Raw genomic sequence first — 23720 nt, forward strand, 5'->3', positions numbered from 1 at the left:
TAGTATAACAACTTCTCAAACATAAATGTGGTAACTTAGATGAAATAAACCAATTTATAGGAAAGGACAAACTGCCCTAGTTCACTTAATATAAAACAAGGCATTTGGATAGTCTTATAATCATTAAGTAAAGTGAATTCATAATTTTAACATTCCCGACAAAAAATCTTCAGTCCCAGATTATTTCCTAGAGAATCCTACCAAATGTTTAAAGAAGAATTAACACCAATTCTACCAAACTCTTCCAGGACATATGAGAGGAGGGAATACTTCTCTCTTCATTTTATGAGGCCAGAATTACTCTCGTAAATATTATTTTAAAACTCTCAAAAAAAATTAACAAATATCATCAAATTGACACAATATTAATATTGAATTGATAATATTAATGTTGTATTGTTAATAATATTAACAATATTAATATTTTGTTAAGAATTTTGCATTAATATTTATGAGAGTAGTTATACCCTCAGTAATTTATAGACATAATTATTTACAATGACCAAATGAGATTTATTCCAGGGATTTGAGGTTGGTTCAATATTTGAAAATCTATCAATGCAACCCACAATATTAACGAAGAAAAAAATCATATGATCACATCAAATGATAAAGAAAAAGTAGACAAAATTCAACATCCATTCTTTTATAAAACCAGAATAACCATGGCTTCCTGATAAAATCCAATCGAGAGCCAAGCCTTAGTCCCTCAAACCTTCCATCCAAACACCTAAGACCTACAATAATTCCTTTATTTCCCTCTTACTGAGGTACCCCATGGTTCCCCATGATATGTGTTGTTTCACCGCAACAAGTAATCATCCCAATCAATCAACTGTCAGTGTGTTCTTAATCTCTGGCTGGTAGGTATTGGCGTTACTTCATTTTTCATAGTGTTGAGACTATTGATTCTGTCTAAAATTGAAGAATATAGCTAATAATTATCTCTGAATCTTTTAAAAATGTTTTTAACTTCAGAGCAATCTTTCAGATAATAATATACTTCTATCTCTGAATCTTTAAAATTGTTTTTCTTAACTTCAGAGCAATCTTTCAGAAAATAATATATTTGTTGATAAAAAACCCACTTGTTTGGAGTTTTAATTCCTCTATTTCTTTTTTTATTCTAATAGAATCCAGAAAAATTCCATTTACTTTTTAAAATAGCATCAATCGTACAAACTTGTTATCAAACATTGCTACATTTTCTGTCTGCATATTGGTCTATGAATCTGTCTGTGTGAATTCACTGAAGATTGTTTTGAAAGACATCTACCTGATATTAGCTGTGATTTTTAAAAGACATCTACCTGATATTAGCTGTGATTTTTACTAGGAGATAGAATTTAAGTTTTTTTTAAAAAAAATTCTCATGTTTATACTTTTCCCCACTTTTGAGGTTTTTTAAAAATATGAAATCAAGTCTATTGTATGAAAAAGAGTATGTCTCATGTTAAAACAAAACTCTGGAAACATATGTACCAAGATATTAACAAAGACGGGTGGAGGTGGAGATTTGTTGTTTTCTTCTACGTATTTCTCTGTGATTTTAAAGATTTTTTAAAGCAAAATTTTAAATCATTTGGAATATGCATCAATAATTTAAGAAGAAAAGCATTATGGAGATATGAGAGAAAAGCCACCACTACAATTTTGTCTCAAGGGTATTTTTTATTTTGGTGCATATCCACACCCCAATACAAACACATAAAACAATACAGAAGATTTTATACAGCTATTTTTACCTAACATTATATTGTGAGCATTTTCTTTTTCAAAATGACTAAATCTTTCTTAGTCTTCTTATTCAATACAAATTGTTGAACAGCTTGTGAACTGAAGACACAGAATCTCATAGATGGCAGACAAGTTAACCAGGAAGTGCAGGGCCTAAGGCCAGCCTTTACATGCACAAAGTGAGTGCACAGATGTCAGTCAGTGGTTCCCTCATCAACACAAAGAACAACATGAATATATGTCTTGAACAAATAGATGTTCTACTTTATAAAAGCAATCTACTTATGAAACAAACAATATCACTGCATGGAATCAGCAGTTATTTTGAAGATTGATTCCCTAGAATACACTGGGGCCTCCAGCTTAGTTAAAATGGCAGAAAGAAAAAGAAGCCCTGTGCTAGGCAGAGGCTGGGACAGGGCTTCCAGGCTCAATTCTCTCTCTCCTTAGACTTGCCCCGGATCCCACAGCCAGGGCTGGCAGCTGCTGCAGTCACCCTGGGCTGCATGCCTAGCCATCTTATGATGTCCTGGGAGCAGCGCATTAACTTCGCATCATCTTCAGATTCTTTTGAAGTGAGACTTAAACCAAGACCAAAGCATGCTTTTTATGCTCCTTTTATCTGTGACTTTATTACAGAAGAAATAAAGAGCAGTTGGAATGTGCCTTCTCTTTCTACTTGACACATACTCAGGGAGCTGTGATGAATTCCAAGCCAAGTCTGTGGCTCTAAGTCCTCATTAGAATTGGGGGCTGGCTAGCTACTTTTTAAAAAGAGACTTTGTTCTAAGTTGAGCATAATTAGTCCTGACAAATGGGCTAATCACAATGCCGTGCAATTCTGGATAAACTCCAAACCTCTACAGCTTTTTGTTTTGTATTGATAAAACAAAGGCTTTTGGTATAAAAGACCAATAAATTACCCCAACATGGTTTGATAACAAGGCTTTGATAAATAAAATTACACAAGTCATATGGGATATGACTAAAAAATAAATTCTGTAAATAACAGTAGCATTGGGCATACGGGGTAATAAGAAGAAAATTTAGAGCTATGCAAACTGCCTAAATAGCCCACATATTTGAAGTATGACTACAGGGAGTAACAGAGGTGACTTTCAATGTCCTTGTAATTCTTACTTCAGTGAGGCTTTTCCTCAGACTCTTTTTTGTTTGTCTGTTTTTTGTTCTGATCACACTTTTTTACTGGTAATTACTTCTTTGAGGAATAGACATTTAAGCATTACATGGACATATAATTTTTACATTTTATTGTCCTTATACTTAAATTTTACCATAAAATACTAACTGAACACAAGTATATACTGGTCTTACTGCCAATCAGCAGATGTTTGAAATCCAAAGATTAACGGATGGATAGCTTAAAGGAAGTAATAAAACAAATATTAACTGTAGAATCAAGGTGGTAGTATTTTTTGGTTTCTGTATGATGACACATGAGGTGATACTCAAGGAAACCCCCTACGGACAGGAAGAGAGATGTAAACTTTGAGTTGTGATTACAAGGAAAACCCTAGCCAGGACTGGACTGGGCTGCCTGTCTGAGGCTGGGAGGTGCTTGGCTGCTAGCATAGCTGACTGAGTGGCTTCTCGAATTATGAATTTTTCTTCCCTGGGAAGAGTAAGTAGGTTGACTGAATGAATGTTTGGATACCCTCTGGAAAGGGGAGCCCCGAGGCCACTGAAGGCGGGGGCCGCAGTGTGGGGCTGACGCTGTGCCACTGAGGGCTGAGGGAGCTGGGCTTGCATGCTTCCATCCAGACCAGCATGAGCATCTCAGCAGCACAGCGAGGAAGGAGAGCATGAGAGCACCCCTGCCAAGGGCCAGGTGCTTGCAAAACGACTGCATTCCTGCATTCTTCTCATGCGTGGTGTTCTGATAAATGGAGTGAGTCTCCTCCTGGTTTAGAGCAAATCAAAAGGAGAAGGTGAACTACTAAGTCCAATGTAGTATGACTCCGACGACAGACATCTTCAATGGCCACAGAAATGGAGCAAGAGCAGTGTGAAGAGGGGGTGGCGGTGGGGGCGACGGCAGGACAAGGGCCACACGTGGGGCCACACAATTCCCATGCTCCTGTCTCTGTCAGTTGTTTAGCAAATGAGTCTAAAAGATAAACATATCTTTATTTGTTATGGAGAGCGAAATGGGAACCAAGCAACATCCGAAGAGCAGTGCTGTTGTCCAGGGAAAGTTGGGGTCTGGAAGGAACTATTTTGGGTACATTCAAAATTTCCTGCACAGAAGTGTCTGATCAGTGACAACCAGTTGAAATAGAACCATTAAGAAAAGTTTCATTGGACAAAGAGGAAATACACCCAGGTTATCTAATTGACGGCTACTGTGATAATAATGGCAAAGAGAGATTGACCCTGGCTGGCAAAAGCTTCGTTATCTCAGGAAACAGGCCTGTATTTCTTCAGATTCTATGTTGATTAAGATGGAAAATGGACGTCCGGCCAAGAGTCTTCAGGTGAGCTGGATGGACATCACCTATGTAAGCTCCTGACTCCCCAGGGGACTCCAAAGGAATCAATTCCTCACCTAGGCAGCCAGCCTCCAAATAGGTCCACAGCATCCCTTGTCTGCACAGAAGCAGTGTGGACTTTTAAAATCTGAATCCTGCTGGAAGCACTCAGTATTTTCATAGAAAACGAATTTGTGGTAAGCTACATGCCTGTGTGAGTCTATACAAATAAATATCAACCAACTAAAATCAATCTGCTCTGCCCCTTTCAAAGATTTTGGTTCATATATTTGTATCCATATGGCAAAACTAGGCTTATCTGAAAAGCACATAAATGGTGTTGGGAAAACTGGCTAGCCATATGCAGAAACTGAAAATAGACCCCTTCCTTATACCTTATACAAAAATTAACTCAAGATACATTAAAGACTTAAACATAAGACCTAAAACCATAAAAACCCTAGAAGGAAACCTAAGAATTACCATTCAGGACATAGGCATGGGCAAAGACTTCATGACTAAAACACCAAAAGCAATGGCAACAAAAGCCAAAATTGACAAATGGGATCTAATTAAACTAAAGAGCTTCTGCACAGCAAAAGAAATTATCATCAGAATGAACAGGCGACCTACAGAATGGGAGGAAATTTTTGCAATCTATCCATCTGACAAAGGGCTAATATCCAGAATCTACAAAGAACTTAAATTTACAGGAATAAAACAAACAACCCCATCAAAAAGTAGGTGAAGGATATGAACAGACACTTCTCAAAAGAAGACATTTATGCAGCCAACAAACATGAGAAAAAGCTCATCATCACTGGTCATTAGAGAAATGCAAATCAAGACCACAATGAGATACCCTCTCATGTCAGTTAGAATAGTGATCATTAAAAAGTCAGGAAACAACAGATGCTGGAGAGGATGTGGAGAAATAGGAAAGCTTTTACACTGTTGGTGGGAGTGTAAATTAGTTCAACCATTGTGGAAGACTGTGGTGATTCCTCAAGGATCCAGAACCAGAAATACCATTTGACCCAGCAATCCCATAACTGGGTATATACCCAAAGGATTATAAATCATTCTACTATAAAGACACAAGCACACGTATGTTTATTGCAGCACAATTCACAATAGCAAAGACTTGGAACCAACCCAAATGCCCATCAATGATAGACTGGATAAAGAAAATGTGGCACATATACACCATGGAATACTATGCAGCCATAAAAAATGATGAGTTCATATCCTTTGCAGGGACATGGATGAAGCTGGAAACCATCATTCTCAGCAAACTAGCATAAGAACAGAAAACCAAACACTGCATGTTCTCACTCATAAGTTGTTGAGAGTTGAACAGTGAGGACACATGGACACAGGGCGGGGAACATCACAACCAGAGCCTGTCGGAGGGTGGGGGGATGGAGGAGGAAAGCATTAGGAGAAATACCTAATGTAGATGACAGGTTGATGGGTGCAGCAAACCACCATGGCACCTGTATACCTATGTAACAAACCTGCAGGTTCTGCACATGTATCCTAGAACTTAAAGTAAAATTAAAAAAAATTTTTTAAGTCCCTTGTTGGATAAATTTTAAATAATGAAACTATTAATATAAACAGGAGTGAAGTGTAGCTACTAAAATATCAAAATAATATCTTCACTCCTATGTCTCCTTAATGCTTCCGTATTAATTTTTCTAAGATGACAACTAAATATTTGCAAAGGGATATATTTATCCTTTAGACTCATTTGCTAAACAAATTAAGGGTCATTTTCTCTTTCAAATATTCAAATACTTTCTTTGAGCTCATTATTTTGCTAGCTCCCTGGGATACCAACAGGTGGATTCATTGGGAAACGTGTAAAATGAATGCCAGACAATGATTGCTGTCTGCTTTGAAGCTCGTTAATCCTCACAAGGTCCTTATCTCTGAGGCTGGCACTAGAATTGTCCTCCCCATTTTGCAGATGAGGAAACTGTGTCTCAGAAGTAAGACAATGCATCCAAGATGACAGATCTTATGAGTGCAGGCCTGGAATTTAAACCCAGGTAGGATGGCTCCAGCATCACATTCTCAACCTCTGTCTTCCAAGTCCTCCTTGGTTACAATCACAGTACAATGCTATGTGCTAAGTGTCACTATGAGGCAAAATCAGGGCATTATGGAAGTAAATGGCTGTCAACCTGTCTTGGCCTTTGAGGGACGTGGGAGCGGCTCCTGAAAATGGCCTCCTGGAGGAATGACATCAACGCTTAAAAGCCCAGGGACTACTAAGTTATCCAGGTGGGCTGGGAGGGTATGGGAGTGTGGCATGAGCGCTTGCTAGGATGTGGGCAGGAACGAGTGCTCCAGGAGCTTCAGCTCAGGCGTCAAGGGCTGTTTGGCTTTTATCCAGTTGCAGGTTTCTCCTGGCGCATTCTAGAGTGCTGCGCTCCACAGCTATCTCGAGGCTACAGGACGGCTCGCCCTCGCATTTCATGAACTGAGATACTTTTAAGATTCAGTTTGTCATTTGCGTCATGGGATAGTGGCTTAACTACCTTAAAGGGTTGTAGTGTCATCAAAAAAAGCATGTAAAACAATGAGTGTTCCTAAGCATCTTCAGCATGGTGATATTCCAGAGAAACAGTTTCCAGAGCCCTAAATCTCAACAATAATGTACTTTTATAGATAATTTTAAATCATCCTACTCTCTTATGTCATGGTACAGATTTAAGACTTTCCTTCCGATCAAATATTGGAAGCAGTAATATAATTCTACAACGGAAAAATGATGATATAAAATATCATCCACACCAGGAGATATACTGTTTGGTATATACAGTCCAACACTGGATACATAAATAAAATGTTCTGGAAACCAGGAGTCAGATACAGGAAGTCAAATTAACTCTTTGTGGCACTGACATCATGAAAAAGCCACTAGCCTCAGAATGAGAGGGTCTAATGCTAGCTACAGTACATATTGCGTGGACCGCTGAAGGCCATGCCTGAGATCTTGCTGAGACTGGTTCCTCATCTATAAATAAAGGTATTGGCCCACGTCCCACCTTGCTCAAAGTATAGAGCGAGAGCCAAATAAAAACCATAAAATTCTCTTATGTAGAAATATTACTGTCATAATATATTAAATGTTATAATTTCTTCAGGTCCCATGGAAGGAGTAATTAATTAAATCTGATTTTTAAAGAACAGACATATTCAGATATGATTTGTATCAAAGGATTTCAATTTTCTTAGCAGACGAGCAGTTCATTAGACCAAGAAGAGGTTTTTTCCGCATTTCCTGTCTGAATTAGAGATGGAGGATGACTCACAGTGGGTTTGAAAGATTTTTCACTCAATCTTGTGAACAAAGATACTGATGCTATTTTTAAAATTATGACTTTCAAACCCAGACTGATATATTACCCAGATTGCATTCAGAAAAATATGACAAAAAGCCAAGAAGAAACCACTTTTTGAGTTTCTTCTACAAGAGCTATTTAAACATATATTCCTATTTGCATTCAAGATATAAATCTCACTATAGCATCCTGTTGGAGCATGTCTCATTGAATAAAATGCTGGCAGCTGGTTTAGTGGATGATTACTAAAGAAAGACAATGCGTAAATCTCTCAATTCTCCCTCACAGGAACTACATTGAGTCAATAATAATAGGCAATATTTGTATATATATACTGCAATTAGGTACTTGGCATGTATTCATTCACTTAAATTCACAATACCCACATAAAGGAGAAGGCAGTTTCCCTCTCACTTATGAGAGGAGTGTGTGGATGGGTCAGAGGAATTGCCCAAGGTCACATAGCAGGTAAGTGGTGCAGATATGTTCAAGCACAGTGTGGTCTGACTCTAGCGCCCGAGCTCCTGCCCTCTGTGCTCCCTCCCTCCCAGTGGGCACTGCCAGAGGAAATATATGCATTTTTTAATTAGCTGGAGTGTTAAACACACAGTACCAAAAACTTCATATATAGAATACTTCTTTTGAGTTTGGAGAATTACTTACAGAAGCTTCTACACGTAAAGACTGAATCAACTTCAAAAACATCAGATGTCCACATCAAGCCATGTGGCTTTTGCCATAGCCATTGGAGAGCAGCCTTTCTCCTGATTGTTTTGACTATAATAACTAGTCTCTGGGGAAGCCTATCTGTGGTCTTATAATAAACCAGGCACCAGAGGGAAAGCTCCTAGTGCAATTAATCTGGAACCCCAGGCTTCTTCCTTGATCTTTTCCTCTGACGTCAGGGAGCCTTTGCTAGGATCACTTCCACTACAAAGCCACTTCTAAGCGTGCTCTGAGCCTGACCTGAGCACCCTTCAGTTTGCCGTAAGTATGCCCACTGCAAAGCAGCCTTCACATTTCCAGTCCTACCTCACAAAACCTGCTGTGGGTGAGAAAAAAACGCTGCACATTCTACCCAAATTATTGTAGACAACTGGACTCAGGTTCAAATAGGCATTACGGGCAGCCTTGATATAGCAAAGATATGGATTAACCTGCAAATGTCATAAAGGTTTTACACAAGGGAGAGAAGCAGCTTGCTATAGAGATCATAGAGTCAATCTCTTTCTCTCTTCCTGCTTTTCTTTAGCCCGAAAACGTCATTATTTCACCATTATTTTTATTGGCCTTTTTATAGAAAATTCTCTGTTCCTTTTCACATTTGGAATTCTATAGTCTTCTGGTTGCCATGATTTCTGGTAAAAAAAAAAAGTCAGATGCCTGTGTTATTTTTGGGTTTTGATCATTTGGCAACAGTGCACATTTTGCATGAAAATCCGTAATAAAAAAATTTATTATCCTTCAAGGGGAGCCCATCATTCTCTTTTCTAGGCCAAAGATTGGGACGAATCACCTTAATGCCATCAGGGGCTGGGGTGACGGAAGGCTGAGCTGTAGTTTGAGAGGTTTTTCAGTCTATTTTGCACTTGCTGTACGGATAACTCCAGGGGCTCTAGCTCCAGTGGCATGTTCACTGTGACGCCCCCTCCTGGTGCATCCTCAGTGATGCTCTTTCCTTATCTTGCCCTCCCTGATACAGTCTGCTTTTCAGACCCTTTCTCCTTGTTTTCTTCACTTTCTTCTTTTCAGTTTTGAAATTCAGAAAATGTTTGGAGTATAGAGTCCATTTGCCTTTCCTTCCCTTCTCTCTGAGATAATGGCTCATAGGTATTTTAATTATTGACTTTCACTGATGCGCCAACCCAAGAGAATAACTTTCCATAGCTACCTTCTTTCCAGACTCGTAAGGTGGATTTTCATCGCATCATATGCAGGGCACAGAGGATCACCATGTATAATCACTGACCATGTTCACCAATCACCTGGCCGAATGGTGTTCACCAGACGTTATCCCCTGTACATCTCCTTCCTTTGTCTCCTCCTGTGCTCTTTGGAAGAAAGTCACCAGGTGCAGCCCACAATTAAAGAGTGGGGGCTATGCCCTACCTCCTTGAGGGAATAATATGCACATGAATCATGTGAAATTCTGCATGGGGGATTTGTCTGTGTTCTCCCATGTTTGTATGTATTTATTCAATCATTTATTTGCATCAATGTGGCCTCATGGATATTTATTTTATTCTTGGGTTATAATCCAATACTACTGTATTTATCTTGCTGCTCACATTTTTAGCTTTGACCATTGTGATATCTTTTAGTTGGCATCTGTTGATATAGCCCCATGATTTTGTGTGTAGGCGGGTGGGTGTGAGGTGAGTGTTTAGCATGTCTTGGTTTCTGGAACTGCAAGATTCTCTAGGCTCATCTTGTGTATTCACTGCAGCAGCCTCACAATCTGCCATTTCTCCAAGGAGCCCTGGTTCCTACAATTGGAGAATGATATTAGAAACCAAGATCTGGGCACTAAGGGTACTTATTGCTCCTGCAGTGTTGTTGCTCCTAGGACTTCTCAGCTGACAGAGCAGGAAATATATGTGTGTATATCAACTCATACATGTATGCATATCCATATATATTTAGCTTCTTTTTAATTAATAACATTTAATGAAAACCGAAGCTGAACATCTTGCCATCAGCCTGTTTCCGATAATTCCAAGGTACACTTCCTTGAATTCGCTGCAGGTTATTCTTAGTGATGGTATGCCTACAGATATTTTAAATTATCAGAATAAAAAAAGTAGGAGGTTTACTTCTTATTGCAATTGGTAGACAGATATAGATATATAGAAGAGATAACAAAAAGTCTCTGATTTGCTGGGTGCAGTGGCTCACACCTGTAATCCCAGCACTTTGGGAGGCCCAGGAGGCCTTTGGGAGGCCCTGACCTGAGGTCAGGAGTTCGCGACCAGCCTGGCCAACATGGTGAAACCACGTCTCTACTAAAAACACAAAAAATTAGCCAGGCGTGGTGGCAGGAGCCTGTAATCCCAGCTACTCGAGAGGCTGAGGCAGGAGAATTGCTTGAACCTAGGAGGTGGAGGTCACAGTGAGTCGAGATCATGCCATTGCACTCCAGCGTGGGTAGCAAGAGTGAAACTCCATCTCAAAAAAAAGAAAAAAAAGTATCTGATTTTTATTATGCATGGTGGCCTTTGGCTAGTGCAAGGGAAAGGTCAGCTGCAATTGTCCTTGGAGAATAGCTGAGGAAGGCATAAAGACTGCAGAGAGACTGTTCAAGACCATCAGTAACGTAACAAAGCACACTGCTGTGCCAGTCAGAAGTCTTAGTAGACTAAGCTGTGATCCCATTTGAAAGTGATTTCTATAGCATCCACCAGCTGTACTCATTAAGTTAGCCTAGCCCAATGCCTTCCAAACATCATCATCATCATATTCACCTGGAGGGGGAACACTGACACCTGCAAGTAAGTCCAAAACACTTGGACTTACTAGGAAGTCCAAGTAAAAAGGATGTGTCTGGGACAAAGAGAACGTCTCATTTCCCAATGCAATTGAAATGCTACTCCTCATAAAGTGCTAAACTTTCTGGGTTACTGCCACGGGTTAAATTGTATTCACCTGAAGATGTTAGATTCCTAACCCACGGTACCTGTGAACGTGACCTTATCTGGAAATAGAGACTTTGAAAATGGTTAAGTCGAGGTCATGAAGGCAGGGCTAATCCAATATGACTGGTGTTTCTATAGAAAGAGGAAATGCAGACACAGAGATCAACACCTCCAGGGAGAAGACAATAGAACAGAATTCACTTCCTTGAATTCGCTGCAGGTTAGAAGAACATGGAGAGAATACTACCTGCAAGCCGACGAGAGAGGCCTGCAGCAGATCCTTCCTTCACGGCACTCGGAAGATGCCAAGCCTGCCATCTTGATTTTAGACTTCCGGCCTCCAGAACTGAGAGACAACACGTTGTTTCTGTTGTTTGAGTCACACAGTTGGTAGAACTGTTAAAGTAGCTCCAGGAAACTAACTCAGTGACTAATGTTTTTGAACAGTCTTTGTGCATTTTAAATAAACATATTTAATATATTACATCCAAGTCTCAGAATGTCATAAATAATATTTTTGATATTTATGTTATCCCAATAGAGAGAAATAGGTCCAGTCAAATAAACACAGCTGTTTAGGGCTGTGCCCAAAGCATGGCGGGGCCAGAGTGGCCACAGTGAGAGGACAGTGGGAGGCGATAATGGACACAGACCACCTCACAGGGCCTGGACTCGGCAATGCACCTGCAGGCTTCACATCTTTCTCCTGATTCTGAGGTTTACCAAAGTGTTTCCATTTCACAGATAAGTTCCCTGGTAGAATTATTTACATAAGCTTGAAAACTTGGCACAATCATATCCATCCTTTTCAAACTTTACAACGACTTGTGAAAACCAAGTAGACAGTGTTGCAAATGCTTTAGTCTTCTTGGGAAAAAGGGATTATGTAAGTAAGTGTGTTACTGCCATAGTCATAATGTTGAGTTAGGAGATTGAGAAACAAGGAATAACATTTGCCTATAAAAAGGCATTTATCTGAGAGGCATCCTTTAAAATGCCAACACAGTCCCATGGGTGATCCTCCACATTGTGAAAATGTCAATCACATTTAGCAAGCAATGGTGTTTCATGAATATTCATTAAACAGTGAACTGTTGACACCGGAACTGATGCTGGATATGGCCTGAAAAGCACACATGCAACAACACACCCCAGCTGCAGGCAGAGCGTGACTTCTCAGGCTTGTGGGCTCCAGCTACCATGCGTCCATCACAAGCATATGAAATGGGATTTTTTTTATTATCCAAAGGACATTTTCCTTACAAGTGTAATTATACAAAAGATTGAATATGGTTGTAAAACTTATTAAAAATATGACTTTAGAGATCGATTATAATTTCGTTAAGAGCCACAGTAACACCTAGCACAAGAATTGTTCAGACCGTTGCCTCAAATTTGTTGTCTCCTTCTATTTGCCACCTTTCTGAGCTAGTATTTGCTTGCAATCAATTTCAAAATCCCCTGAGTTACTTGGGTTCAGCTTAACTTTGCATTTCCTTTTGTTTTGAGAACACCAGGAAAGGAGAAGCAGTGGCCTTTGGGATTTAAACGCTAGAGATGTCCTCCCTGCTGCTTGGTGGCTCCCTTCAGGCGGCCTTAGACCCCAAAGGTCTGCTGGTGCATTGCAGCCTCTAAGACAGGGAATTACATTACTAAGGTAGGTGCCTCTTAATTGGGAGCAAGCATCCCAAAATGTTTCCCTTTGCGCTGCCTCCACAGTTCACTTAAATAAATTGTGGTGTTCCATTATTTAACATTGTCATTGTTTAATATTTAAACACAGATTCCATTTCTCAAATTTTCCACAATGACTCATAGAGAATCTTTTGTTTTTCTCCCTTAATCAAGTAACTTTTTCGGACTTTTATTGATGTGTCAATAACTATTTTACAGTTGTACCAAGAATTAAGACTGGGCTTTAAAGATATTTACCATTAATTCTCAAAACTGGCATCTTAATCTAGTCACCCATAAAATAAATTATTAGATAATTTTAAGAGCCAAAAATTCTTCATACTAACAAATAATATCAGTAGAAAAGCTGACTCTACCCCCATCTGCACCACACACCCTACCAAAAGAAAATCAGTTGTGAAATAGTGGACCCTAGGAATAATTAAATACCCAAACTAAAAAACAACGTAAGACATAAGACAAAAAGCAAAACAAAACACATTCACATATATTCATAGGCAGAACAACTCTTTTTATTTAATTACAGGATTTTGAATATGCATATAATGATCACTTCATAAAATCAAATTGGTAGGTAATTATTTTCAATTATTGAAAAACAAACTCAAAGTTAAAGATAAAACTTAGAGTAAATAAAAGGAATTGAAACTCAAAGGACATATCACACCAGCTTCTTTTGTGTGGATTCTCAATAATATTTGATTCTTCTTATGTATGTGGAAATCTGCAGAACTCTCCCCATCAGCAAAATTGATTTATGTAAATATGGTCAGTAGTGAGTTAGGTTAAGTTTATAGCTAGGTTTATAGATATTACGCAAACACAGCCTGGATTCAAAAATATGAATTATTTCTAACATCCCTCTCCCATACCAATTAAAACATGAAAACACAGTTTCACTTTGAATCACTTGTTTTGTCTCAAATATCACTTATGTATCATGGTTGCCCAAAAGGTTTGTACATTAAGGATATGACTACATATGGCCTTAGGCCTCTCTGGCTTTTGAGAGCTGTGCCTCTTTCAGTAAATTCCTACCTGCAGACGTTGTCACGATTTCTGTGGTGTTTCTGAGGCCCATGAAGTCAAACTGATAAAGCCGCCATGATTTCTGGTCAGCTGCCTCCACTGAATTTTTTCTCCATCTATAAATCATTTCTTCTTTGGGATAGCCATCTAAAAACACAGAGCAAACATTAGCATTTGAAGGCACACATTTATAAATCATTAAAGTGAAAATTATAATTCTGATCAATGAATAGGAGTTAAACTTTTAGGCCATATGTGCTCTCTCAATTTTCCTCCAAGACACAGAAACGTGAAAAATGAATGGCTACATGCCACCTATCCAGCTGTAGATCTTCACGAACGGCCAGGCGCTCCACTGCATAGGCCTGGCCACTGACAGCACACAGGGAGTGGTGTCTTCATTTCTTTAACCTTGGAGAGCCGCAGCTGCCGTCGGCCTTCAAGGAGTGGAGGTACTTGTCAATGGCTCCCAGACTCTGAGTCCTCGCCATGCAGATCTAACTACATGGCCCATGCCCACACACCTTTCATCCTTCCCCAAAATGTTGTCCATCCAGATCTCAGGAAAGAGGAGCTCACTAAGGTAATCACTCCAGGATTCGATAGACCCTTTCTCCTATCAGTCTTCAGCTTTGATAGGTGAATGTTGACCTGCTTCAGGGACCCCTTCTCATGTGGTTAATTACTCCAGGAAGGGTAAGCCTGGTGTTTCTGCTGCCTGGGACCCAGGTTGGTGACTGCCTAGATCATGACGTCAGGCAGGTGCTCTGTCCCGCTCCTGCGGGCATTGTCACCAGGGCTCCCTGGCTCCCTGAGCCAGAGCTGGCTATTTGCCAGATGCCTGCTTTTCTGCCTGCATCTGTACTCCTGGATTCCCCACTTCTGAACCACGCTTGGGACAACACCATCCCCTCTCTGCTGGAGCTCTTTGACCTGGTGCACCTGCTCTCTTTTTACTGCCTGATCTGCAGGCTCTGCAGCTGTGTCTGCCTCACAGGGCATGCCCTACTCTCAAGAACGGGTCTAGGCCTTGTGTCATTGGCAACACGTGACAGCATTGACATTCTCAGCCTTCACTGATTCATACAGACACTGATGGCATGACTCTGGAAGAAATGTATGCACCGTCTTGATGAGTTATGCTGAATACTAAAAGCACTGCCTTAGTGCACACATATGTATGCAAACATATTAATAAAGTGGTTGAAATGTGCTGATTAAACATTTAAATGAGTTTGCAAAATTCTTAAAGGCAATCTGCCTTCTTGATTTTTTTCCCTCTCTGCCTGACATTGCTGGCTTGGCGCCACCATCGAAAGACTAAAATAAAGCACAGGCACAGGCATGCCCTGCTTTCGGATTGCGGGTTGCCCGGTGAAATTATTGTCAACACAGCAGGGATACATGCTCTCCCTTAACTTGAAAATGCTAAGCTCAAGGGACCCAGAGCCAGTCTGAAGCATTTCTGTGAAGGAATCAAACACTGTCCTTGGCCATTGGCCATGTCCCAATTGCTTCCTATCCCCATAATTACAAAAGGTGCTCTATGCTACAATTCTTCCTTTTTAACTTTATTTTTAAATCACCTTTATTTGAGATATAATGCACATACATAAAATTCACACATTTAATGTGCCCAAATCAGGGTTTTTTCACATATTCTCTGAATGGTGGAACCATCACCCTAATCTAATTTTAGAATATTTTCACCACCAAAAGGAACCACCTGACCAAATAGTGGTCACACCCCTTTTCACCCCTTTTCCTCCCCACATCCACCACCCATCTCACCTAGTCCTAGGCAGTCACTTATGTATTGTCTGTCACTACAGTTTGGTCTATTCTGGACATTTTATATAAATGGAATCATACGATATGTGAGCTTCTGTAAATAGTTTATTTCACTTAGCATAATGTGTTCAAAGTTCACTCCTATGGTAGCACACATCAGTACTCCATTCTCATTTATTGCCAAATAATATTTCATTGCACAGATATACCATATTTTGTTTATCCATTCATCAGTTGATAGATCTTTTGGTTGAGTCCATTTTTTCACGATATGAATGTTGTTATGGGCATTTGTATACAGGATTTTGTGTTGATATATGCTTTCAGTTCTCTTGGTTATACACCTAGGAGTAGAATTGTTGAGTCTGGGTAACTGTATTTAACACATTGAGGAACTGCCAGATTGTCTTCCAAAGTGGCTGGAACATAAAATCCTATAGCAATGTACAAGGGTTTCAATTTCTCCATATCCTCTGCAACACTTGTTAGTTTCTGTCTTTTTAGTGATAACAATTGTAGCAGGTGTGATGTGGCATATCATCATTGTTTGATTTGTATTTCTCCAATGACTGATAATACTGAGCATATTCTCATGCTTTTGTTGGCCATGTGTATGTTTTCTTTGGTGAGGTGTTTGTTGAGATCTTTTGCTGATTTTTTAATTGGGTTGTTTTTATATTGTTGAGTTTTAAGAGTTATTTGTATATTTTGGGTACAAGTCCTTTATCAGATATATGTTTTAAAATATTTTCTCCCTTTCTGTGGTTCATCTTTTCTTTCGAAGCGACTGGAATTTTTTTTATTGTGGTAATATACACATAATGTAAAGTGTATGATTTGAATCATTTTTGAGGGCACAATTTGGTGGCATAAAGTACATTCACAATGGCATGCAACCACCACTAGCATCCATCTCCAGAATTCCTTTTCTTTCTTTTCTTTCTTTCTTTTCCTTTTTTTTCTTTTCTTTTTTTTTTTTTTTTGACATGGAGTCTCCCTCTGTCGCCCAGGCTGGAGTGCAGTGGCGCGATCTCGGCTCACTGCAAGCTCCGCCTCCGGGTTCACGCCATTCTCCTGCCTCAGCCTCTTGAGTAGCTGGGACTACAGGCACCTGCCACCACGCCCAGCTAATTTTTATCTTTTGTATTTTTAGTAGAGATGGGGTTTCACCATGTTAGCCAGGATGGTCTTGAGCTCCTGACCTCGTGATCTGCCCGCCTTGGCCTCCCAAAGTGTGGGATTACAGGTGTGAGCCACCGTACCCGGCCTCCTTTTCTTTTTAATAGAATTTATTTTCGAGTGTACTTCTAGGTTCACAGCAAAACAGAGTGGAAAGTTCAGAGATTTCCTGTATGCCCCCGCCCCACACATGCACAGCCTCCTCCATTGTCAATATCCTGCTGCAGAAGAGTACACTGGTTACAACTGATTAATCACGTCGTTATTACTAAGAGTCCATAGTTTACCTTAGGGTTCACTTTTGGTGTTGCACGTTCTATGGGTTTGGACAAATGAATAATGACATGTATCCACTACTGCGGTATTGTACAGAGTATCTTTCCTGCCTTACAAATTCCCTGTGCTCCATCTGTTCATCCCTCCCTCCCACCCTTCCCCGCAGCAACTACTGATCCTTTTACTGTCTCCATGCCTTTTCTTTCTAGACTGTCTTAAGATTGGACTCATAGAGTATGTAGCTATTTCAGGTTTGCTTATTAGTAATATGCATTTAATTTTTTCCCTGGCTTCATGGCTTAATAGCTCATTTCACTTTAGTGCTGAATAATTTCCATTATCTAGATGTATCACATTTTATTTATTAATTCACCTACTGAACGCCATCTTGGTTGCTTCTACATTTGGGCAATTATGAATCAAGCTGCTACAAACATACAGGTGCAAGTTTTTGTGTGGAAGTGACTTGTCTTTTGATTTTTCTTTCATTTTTGAGGAAAATTTTGCAGGAATATAATTATTTCTTGACAGTCATTTCTTCCAACACTCTGAAGGCATGATCTAATATTCTTAATGGCTTCCATGGTTTCTCATTAGAAATCTGCTGCTAATCATATTGTGACTCACCTGTAAGTAAATATTGCTTTTCTCTTGCTGTTTTCAAAATGTTCTCTTTGTCTTTAACATTGTTAGCTTGACTATGATGTGTACAGATGTCAATCTCACTAAGTTCGTTGGGATTTGTTGACATTCTTAGATGTATAAATGAATTGTTTTTGTCAAATTTTTGGCCACTATTTTTTCAAGTAATTTTGCCCCTGCTTCTCTTCTCTTCTCCTCTGAGATTCCCATTATGTGTTTGTTGGCATTCTTCATGATGTGGCACAGGTATATTCATTTCTGTATATTTTTCTTCATTCATTTTTCATTTTGTTCCACTCACTGGATAATCTCCATTGGTCTATCTTCAAGTTTGCTGATCCTTTCTTCTTTATACTAAGATCTGTTATGATGTCAACCCAGTGATTTTTTTTATTGCAGTCATTGTACTTTTCAACTCTAGAATTTCTACTGGGTTCTTTTTAACAATTTCTACCTTTTCACTGATGTTGTCTATTTGGTGATATCTAGTTGTCATACTTTCCTTTGATTTTTTTTTTTAGGCATGATTTCCTTAAGTTCTTTACACACATTTTTAAAGTGTTTGTCTGATACATTCAATATCTAGAATTCTCCAATGATAGTTTCTATTAATAGCTTTTTCCTTGTGTGTGGCATGCTTTTCTGTGTCTTTTAAGATTTTGTGATTTTTTGGTTGCTTTTAGACAACATATTGGAACAACTCTGATATCAGATACCTTCCTCCACTCCAGAGTTTCTTGTCCCTGTTTCTGTTGTTTCTCTTCTTGCCACTTATTTGCTAAGTGACTCTCCTGGACTAATTTTATAGATTATGTGCTTGCTGCAGTAGCCATTGAGTTCTTTGCCAGCTTTTTGTGGTTGTTGTTGTTGTTGCTTTTATGTTCGTTTGAGCCTGGTCTCCTTTGGTTCACCTTGGTTCATTATAATGTAGTGGTCATCCAATAACCAGCCACAATATTTCCTCGAATTCCTTGCCCCTACTTCTTCCTACCTTTGTCATCATCACTGTCATCATCACTACAATCACCACCACCACATCTCTATTAACATTATCACCACCTCCATCATTATCACCATCACAATCATCAATACCATCATCACCATCACCATCATAATCATCATTACCATCATCACCATCACCACCACCACCATTACTATCACCATCATTGTCACCATCATGATCATCAATACCATCATCACCATCACCACTACCATTATTACTATTACCATCATCATCACCATCACCACGATTACTATCACCAACATCATCACTGTCACCATCACAATCATCATTACCATCATCACCATCACCACCACCATTATTACTATCACTAACATCATCACCATCACCACCACTGTTACTATCATCATATCATCATCATCACCACTATCACCACCATGATGACCATCATCATCAACAATATCATCATCACCATCACCACTACTATCATCATCACCATCATCATCACACTTATCACCATCATCATCACAGTCATCATCACCATATCACTGTCCATATAACTGTAATTATAGTCTACGAACTATTCCAAGGGCTTTCTATATAGTAAGTCTAACAACAATTCTAATGACATAGACATTATTGTCTCCATTTTACAGATAAGAAAGCTGAGGCACTGAGACACTAAGTAATATACATAAGGAAGAGGCAGAGTATAAGGTTAGGATGTATGACTCTAGTGTCCATCCCTTCACCCTCTGCACAACACTGGTCTCCATCTGTTCTTCTGATTGTCATGTTCCCCAAATCCAAGTTCCTCAACTTAGATTTTTTTTGAGATGGAGTCATACACTGTTGCCCAGGTTGGAGTGCACTGGTGCGATCTCAGCTCACTGCAACTTCCACCTTCCAGTTTCAAGCGATTCTCCTGCCTCAGCCTCCTGAGTAGCTGGGATTACAGGTGCCTGCCACCATGCCCGGCTAATGTTTGTATTTTCAGTAGAGACGGGGTTTCACCATGTTGGTCAGGCTGGTCTCAAACTCCTGACCTCATGATCTGCCTGCCTCAGCCTCCCAAAGTGCTGGGATTACAGGCATGAACCACTGCACCCAGTCAGCCACCCTTTTTATAAATCCACTTTTCTCAAGAGTAGAGAGGTGATTGTTTCCAAACTGCTTATTGTCTTGACCTTTATGGAAATACAGGTAATGTTTCAAAACAACATTAAGATTATCAGTCATTTAAAATACAGCCTGTCTTCCATAGTTTTCTCAAAGACTTAATAGAAACACTTTTGTTCTTTGCAGGGCTTTTTATAAAACACTTCCTACTCTTGAGAAGGCTTCAGGGTGCCCAAATCAAGGCTGTGAATGCTTTTGATCAGAGATTGACATGCCACTAAGCTAATGAAGCTGGGACCACAGAGCCCTTGCTTGCAGGGCCCCTTCCAAAGCGCTGGAGGGACACAGCAGCTTTTTTTGTGGATAATTTTGAATTATTAGAAAAGACCTCCTGTCCCATTTGTTTCCTCTCTTGGTATTTTTTGTTGGATGTTTAACATACCGAATTTTAACATTCTTATATTAAATTCATCATTAATTTCTATATTTATCTTTGTATTTATGTTTAAGTAATACTTCCCTGAAACATGCTCAGATATTTTTATATTTCATTTGTTAGTCATTCTGAAATTATTTTGGTCTGGACCTTTCTAATGACTGCCAACTGGGTATATTTGTGATATTAACAAATACTACTTGTCAACAAATTTTTAAAGAAGAAAATGCCTGTGGTTAGGAAAATGAAGTCTTCATATCAGGTAATTCCTAATCTGCTCCATCAGTCTGTCTGTCTAGCCTCATGTGGTGGTGGTGTGGCTGCAGTCGGCCCTGAGGGCATGGCCGTGATGGCTGGACCTGTTCAGGCCGGCTCCCTGGCTCCTGGGATGGAGAAGTCCCTCTTCAGGGCCTCTGTGTAAAGCCTATGAAACAAGGCATTTCCTGATTTTTGAACCTAGAAACCAATATTAAGAAAACTTTAAGACAGACAAGACAGAATTTAACTCTTACATATACTTTGTGTTAACTTCATGGTTGCCTTGTGTTTTCATGAAAGTGAAGGGATACTGTTTTTAACTATTAGTTCTTTCACACACATCATGAGATAACATGATTCCTAAATTCCTAATTTATCAGTTTGAGTGTAATATTCACTACAGCATCCCAGAGAAATCACAGTTCTAGTCATAATCATAGATTCTTTTGGAAACCTGATAAATTTCATTTATTACCTGACTTATCACCCTATGATAAAAGTATGAAAGCCACTTCTTTTTTCTTAGATAACAATAAAATATACAAAGTTAGGCATTTGAAAAAAGAAAACTAAAAACTGGTCAGCCAGCTTATTAAAATTTAATACTTCATAGATTAAGTAAAAATATCAATGATTTTTGGACCAGACATTTATCATTTCAGTGGCTGGTCAAATCTGTCACAAAGGTAATCATTTCTAACTGTCTTCTAACACATTCAGTCTTAGTCAACACACTACTGCACAATTACACAGCATTTTCTCCTGTAAAAAAATGCACTTTACTAGTTCTAATTCTCAATGACAGGTGTATTTCTCCCCTTTTCCATAGTTTCAAATTTCCTTGCAAATCAATTTGGGTCCTATAGAAGAAATATATAAGGGCCGCAAAAAGAGGGCAAGTATGAGAAAGCACCAGGCCAACGTGTATGCAGGGAATTCTACCAAACCTTTAACATTCAGATGCTCTTAGTGCCATTTCAGCCAGCCCAGAGAGTAGGAAATGCAAGAAAAATATCTAATTATATTTTTATATAGTGAGTATTACAATGATATACAACCTAATAATGAATGCACAAGAAAAGCATTCTTGCTTAAAAATATGAATGTAAAATCTCACATAAAATGATAGTTAATGGAATCCATCAGCACATACTTTTAATACATTAATACATTATGATCTAATAGGATTTACGCAGGAATGAGAGTAGAAATTCATGAGTATAATCCATCATACATTCATCTCCATAGAAAGCAAAACATATTTGGTAAAATGCAGTGTATGTTTGTGTTAAGAACACTGATTAAGCTAAAATATATTAGTCAACATACATATATACATACATACATATGTATATATGTAGAGACAGAGAGAGAGAGAGTACGTATGTTCCTAAGATCCAATAACTTAAATTAATAGGAAAATAGAGTTCCTTTTCCTTTTAAAATTGAAAGCAGATAATATCCATTGCCTTCCTTACTATTTGTCATTACGTTGTACATATTAGTTAACATACTCTTAGGAAAGTAAATAAATAAATATATAAAACAATTAGAGGCATACAGACTAGAAAGCAACATATGTTGTCAGGAGTGGTGGCTCACACCTGTAATCCCAGGGCTTTGGGAGGCCAAGGTGGGCAGGTCATTTGAGGTCAGGAGTTCAAGACCAGCCTGGCCAACATGGTGAAACACCGTCTCCACTAAAAATACAAAAATTAGCAGGGCATGGTGGTGTGTGCCTGTAGTCCCAGCTACTCAGGAGGTTGAGGCTCGAGAATCGCTTGAACCCGGGAGGCAGAGGTTGCAGTGAGCTGAGATTGCGCCACTGCACTCCAGCCTGGGCAATAGAGTGAGACTCCATTTTCAAAAGAGAAAGAAAGAAAAGAAAGAAAAGAAAAGAAAAGAAAAGTTTACATATCCAGAAGACAGAAAGGAATTAATTAATAAACTAGTAGAAATATTTTCCTAAATTATCATAAAATACCCAGGCATAAACTTAACAAAAAACATTCAAATCCTATGAGAGGAAGTTCGTAAGTTACTACTGAGCCAAACATAGATTTAAAAAATGTAAAGACACACCATATTCTTGCATAGGAAGACTGTATGACATACAACAGAAAGATGGTGATTCTCTCCAAGTTTAATTTTGAATTTCATGTGATCTCAATAAGAAGATTATTAACTTTTTTTCTGTTTCCAAAGTTGATGATAAATTTTATTCGTAAGAACAATCAAGCAAGAATGGCCAGGAGAAGTACAGTGAGTGGGGCTAGCTTTTCGTAGGTTATTAACTATTATAAAACTCTACACTAAACCTATTATGTATTGGTGCTAGACTGATCAAAGAAACAGGAAAGATGAAAATTCTCTTGGGATTAGTTTGTGATGAAGGTGGTTACTTAAATTAGTAGGAGGAAGAAGGTGTTTATGATCAGTGGAAGCCATATGAGAAAAAATCAATTTGGATCCATTCTTATATCACATATGAGAATAAATTCAGAAACCACATTTGCAAAAATTATAACAGCAAGAAAATTATGATACGGAAACAGATATAACCTAACTGACTCCACCTTGCCTTTAACCTCCAAGCTGCCTGTGTTCACCTGGGCATGGGCTAAAATAACTTTGGGGAAAATTTAGTTTATAGTTTTAGCCCTTGCCAAAACTAAACTGCCTTTATGAAACTAATGAAAGACCACAAGTTTAGGATTATGAGAGGGGCCTGAATTCTACTAAGATGTAGGTGTAGTTAAATGATAACCAGGCATTGTCTGGAGGTCACAAGATTTGTAACTTCAATTACTCCTGTAAATAACATCACTATAGTGGAACCTAAGATTGGCCCTTTGAGATGTCTTTTCAGACTTTTGCATTTCTGATGCCTGGATGACTCCACTGGGACCAGCCACTTCTCTGGTGCCCACACCCAGAAGCGGACTCAGCCTAGGAGGACCACTTTCCACACCCCTATGATTTCATTCCCAACTAATCAGCAGCACCCATTCCCTAGCCCCCACCCCCTAAACTATCTTTAAAAAACTCTGGCCTCTAAATTTTGGGAGAGGCTGATCTGAGTAATAATAAAACTCTGGTCTCTTGTTCAGCTGGCTCTGTGTG

General features: G+C 39.0%; 1 protein-coding gene across 4 annotated transcripts in view; it reads right to left on the reverse strand.

Annotated features, from left to right (window-relative positions):
* Positions 1 to 23720, reverse strand: part of GABRG3 (gamma-aminobutyric acid type A receptor subunit gamma3) — a 578311-nt gene that overhangs the window by 50842 nt on the left and 503749 nt on the right. For all 4 annotated transcript variants that reach the window (XM_024232594.2, XM_054531346.2, XM_063716121.1 and 1 more), the window contains one exon: positions 13945 to 14082. In XM_024232594.2, the coding sequence (XP_024088362.1) occupies positions 13945 to 14082 (138 nt within the window). The remainder of the gene's footprint in view (positions 1 to 13944; positions 14083 to 23720) is intronic.

Source organism: Pongo abelii, chromosome 16 (genome assembly GCF_028885655.2).
Source record: "Pongo abelii isolate AG06213 chromosome 16, NHGRI_mPonAbe1-v2.0_pri, whole genome shotgun sequence".
Taxonomy (NCBI): domain Eukaryota; kingdom Metazoa; phylum Chordata; class Mammalia; order Primates; family Hominidae; genus Pongo; species Pongo abelii.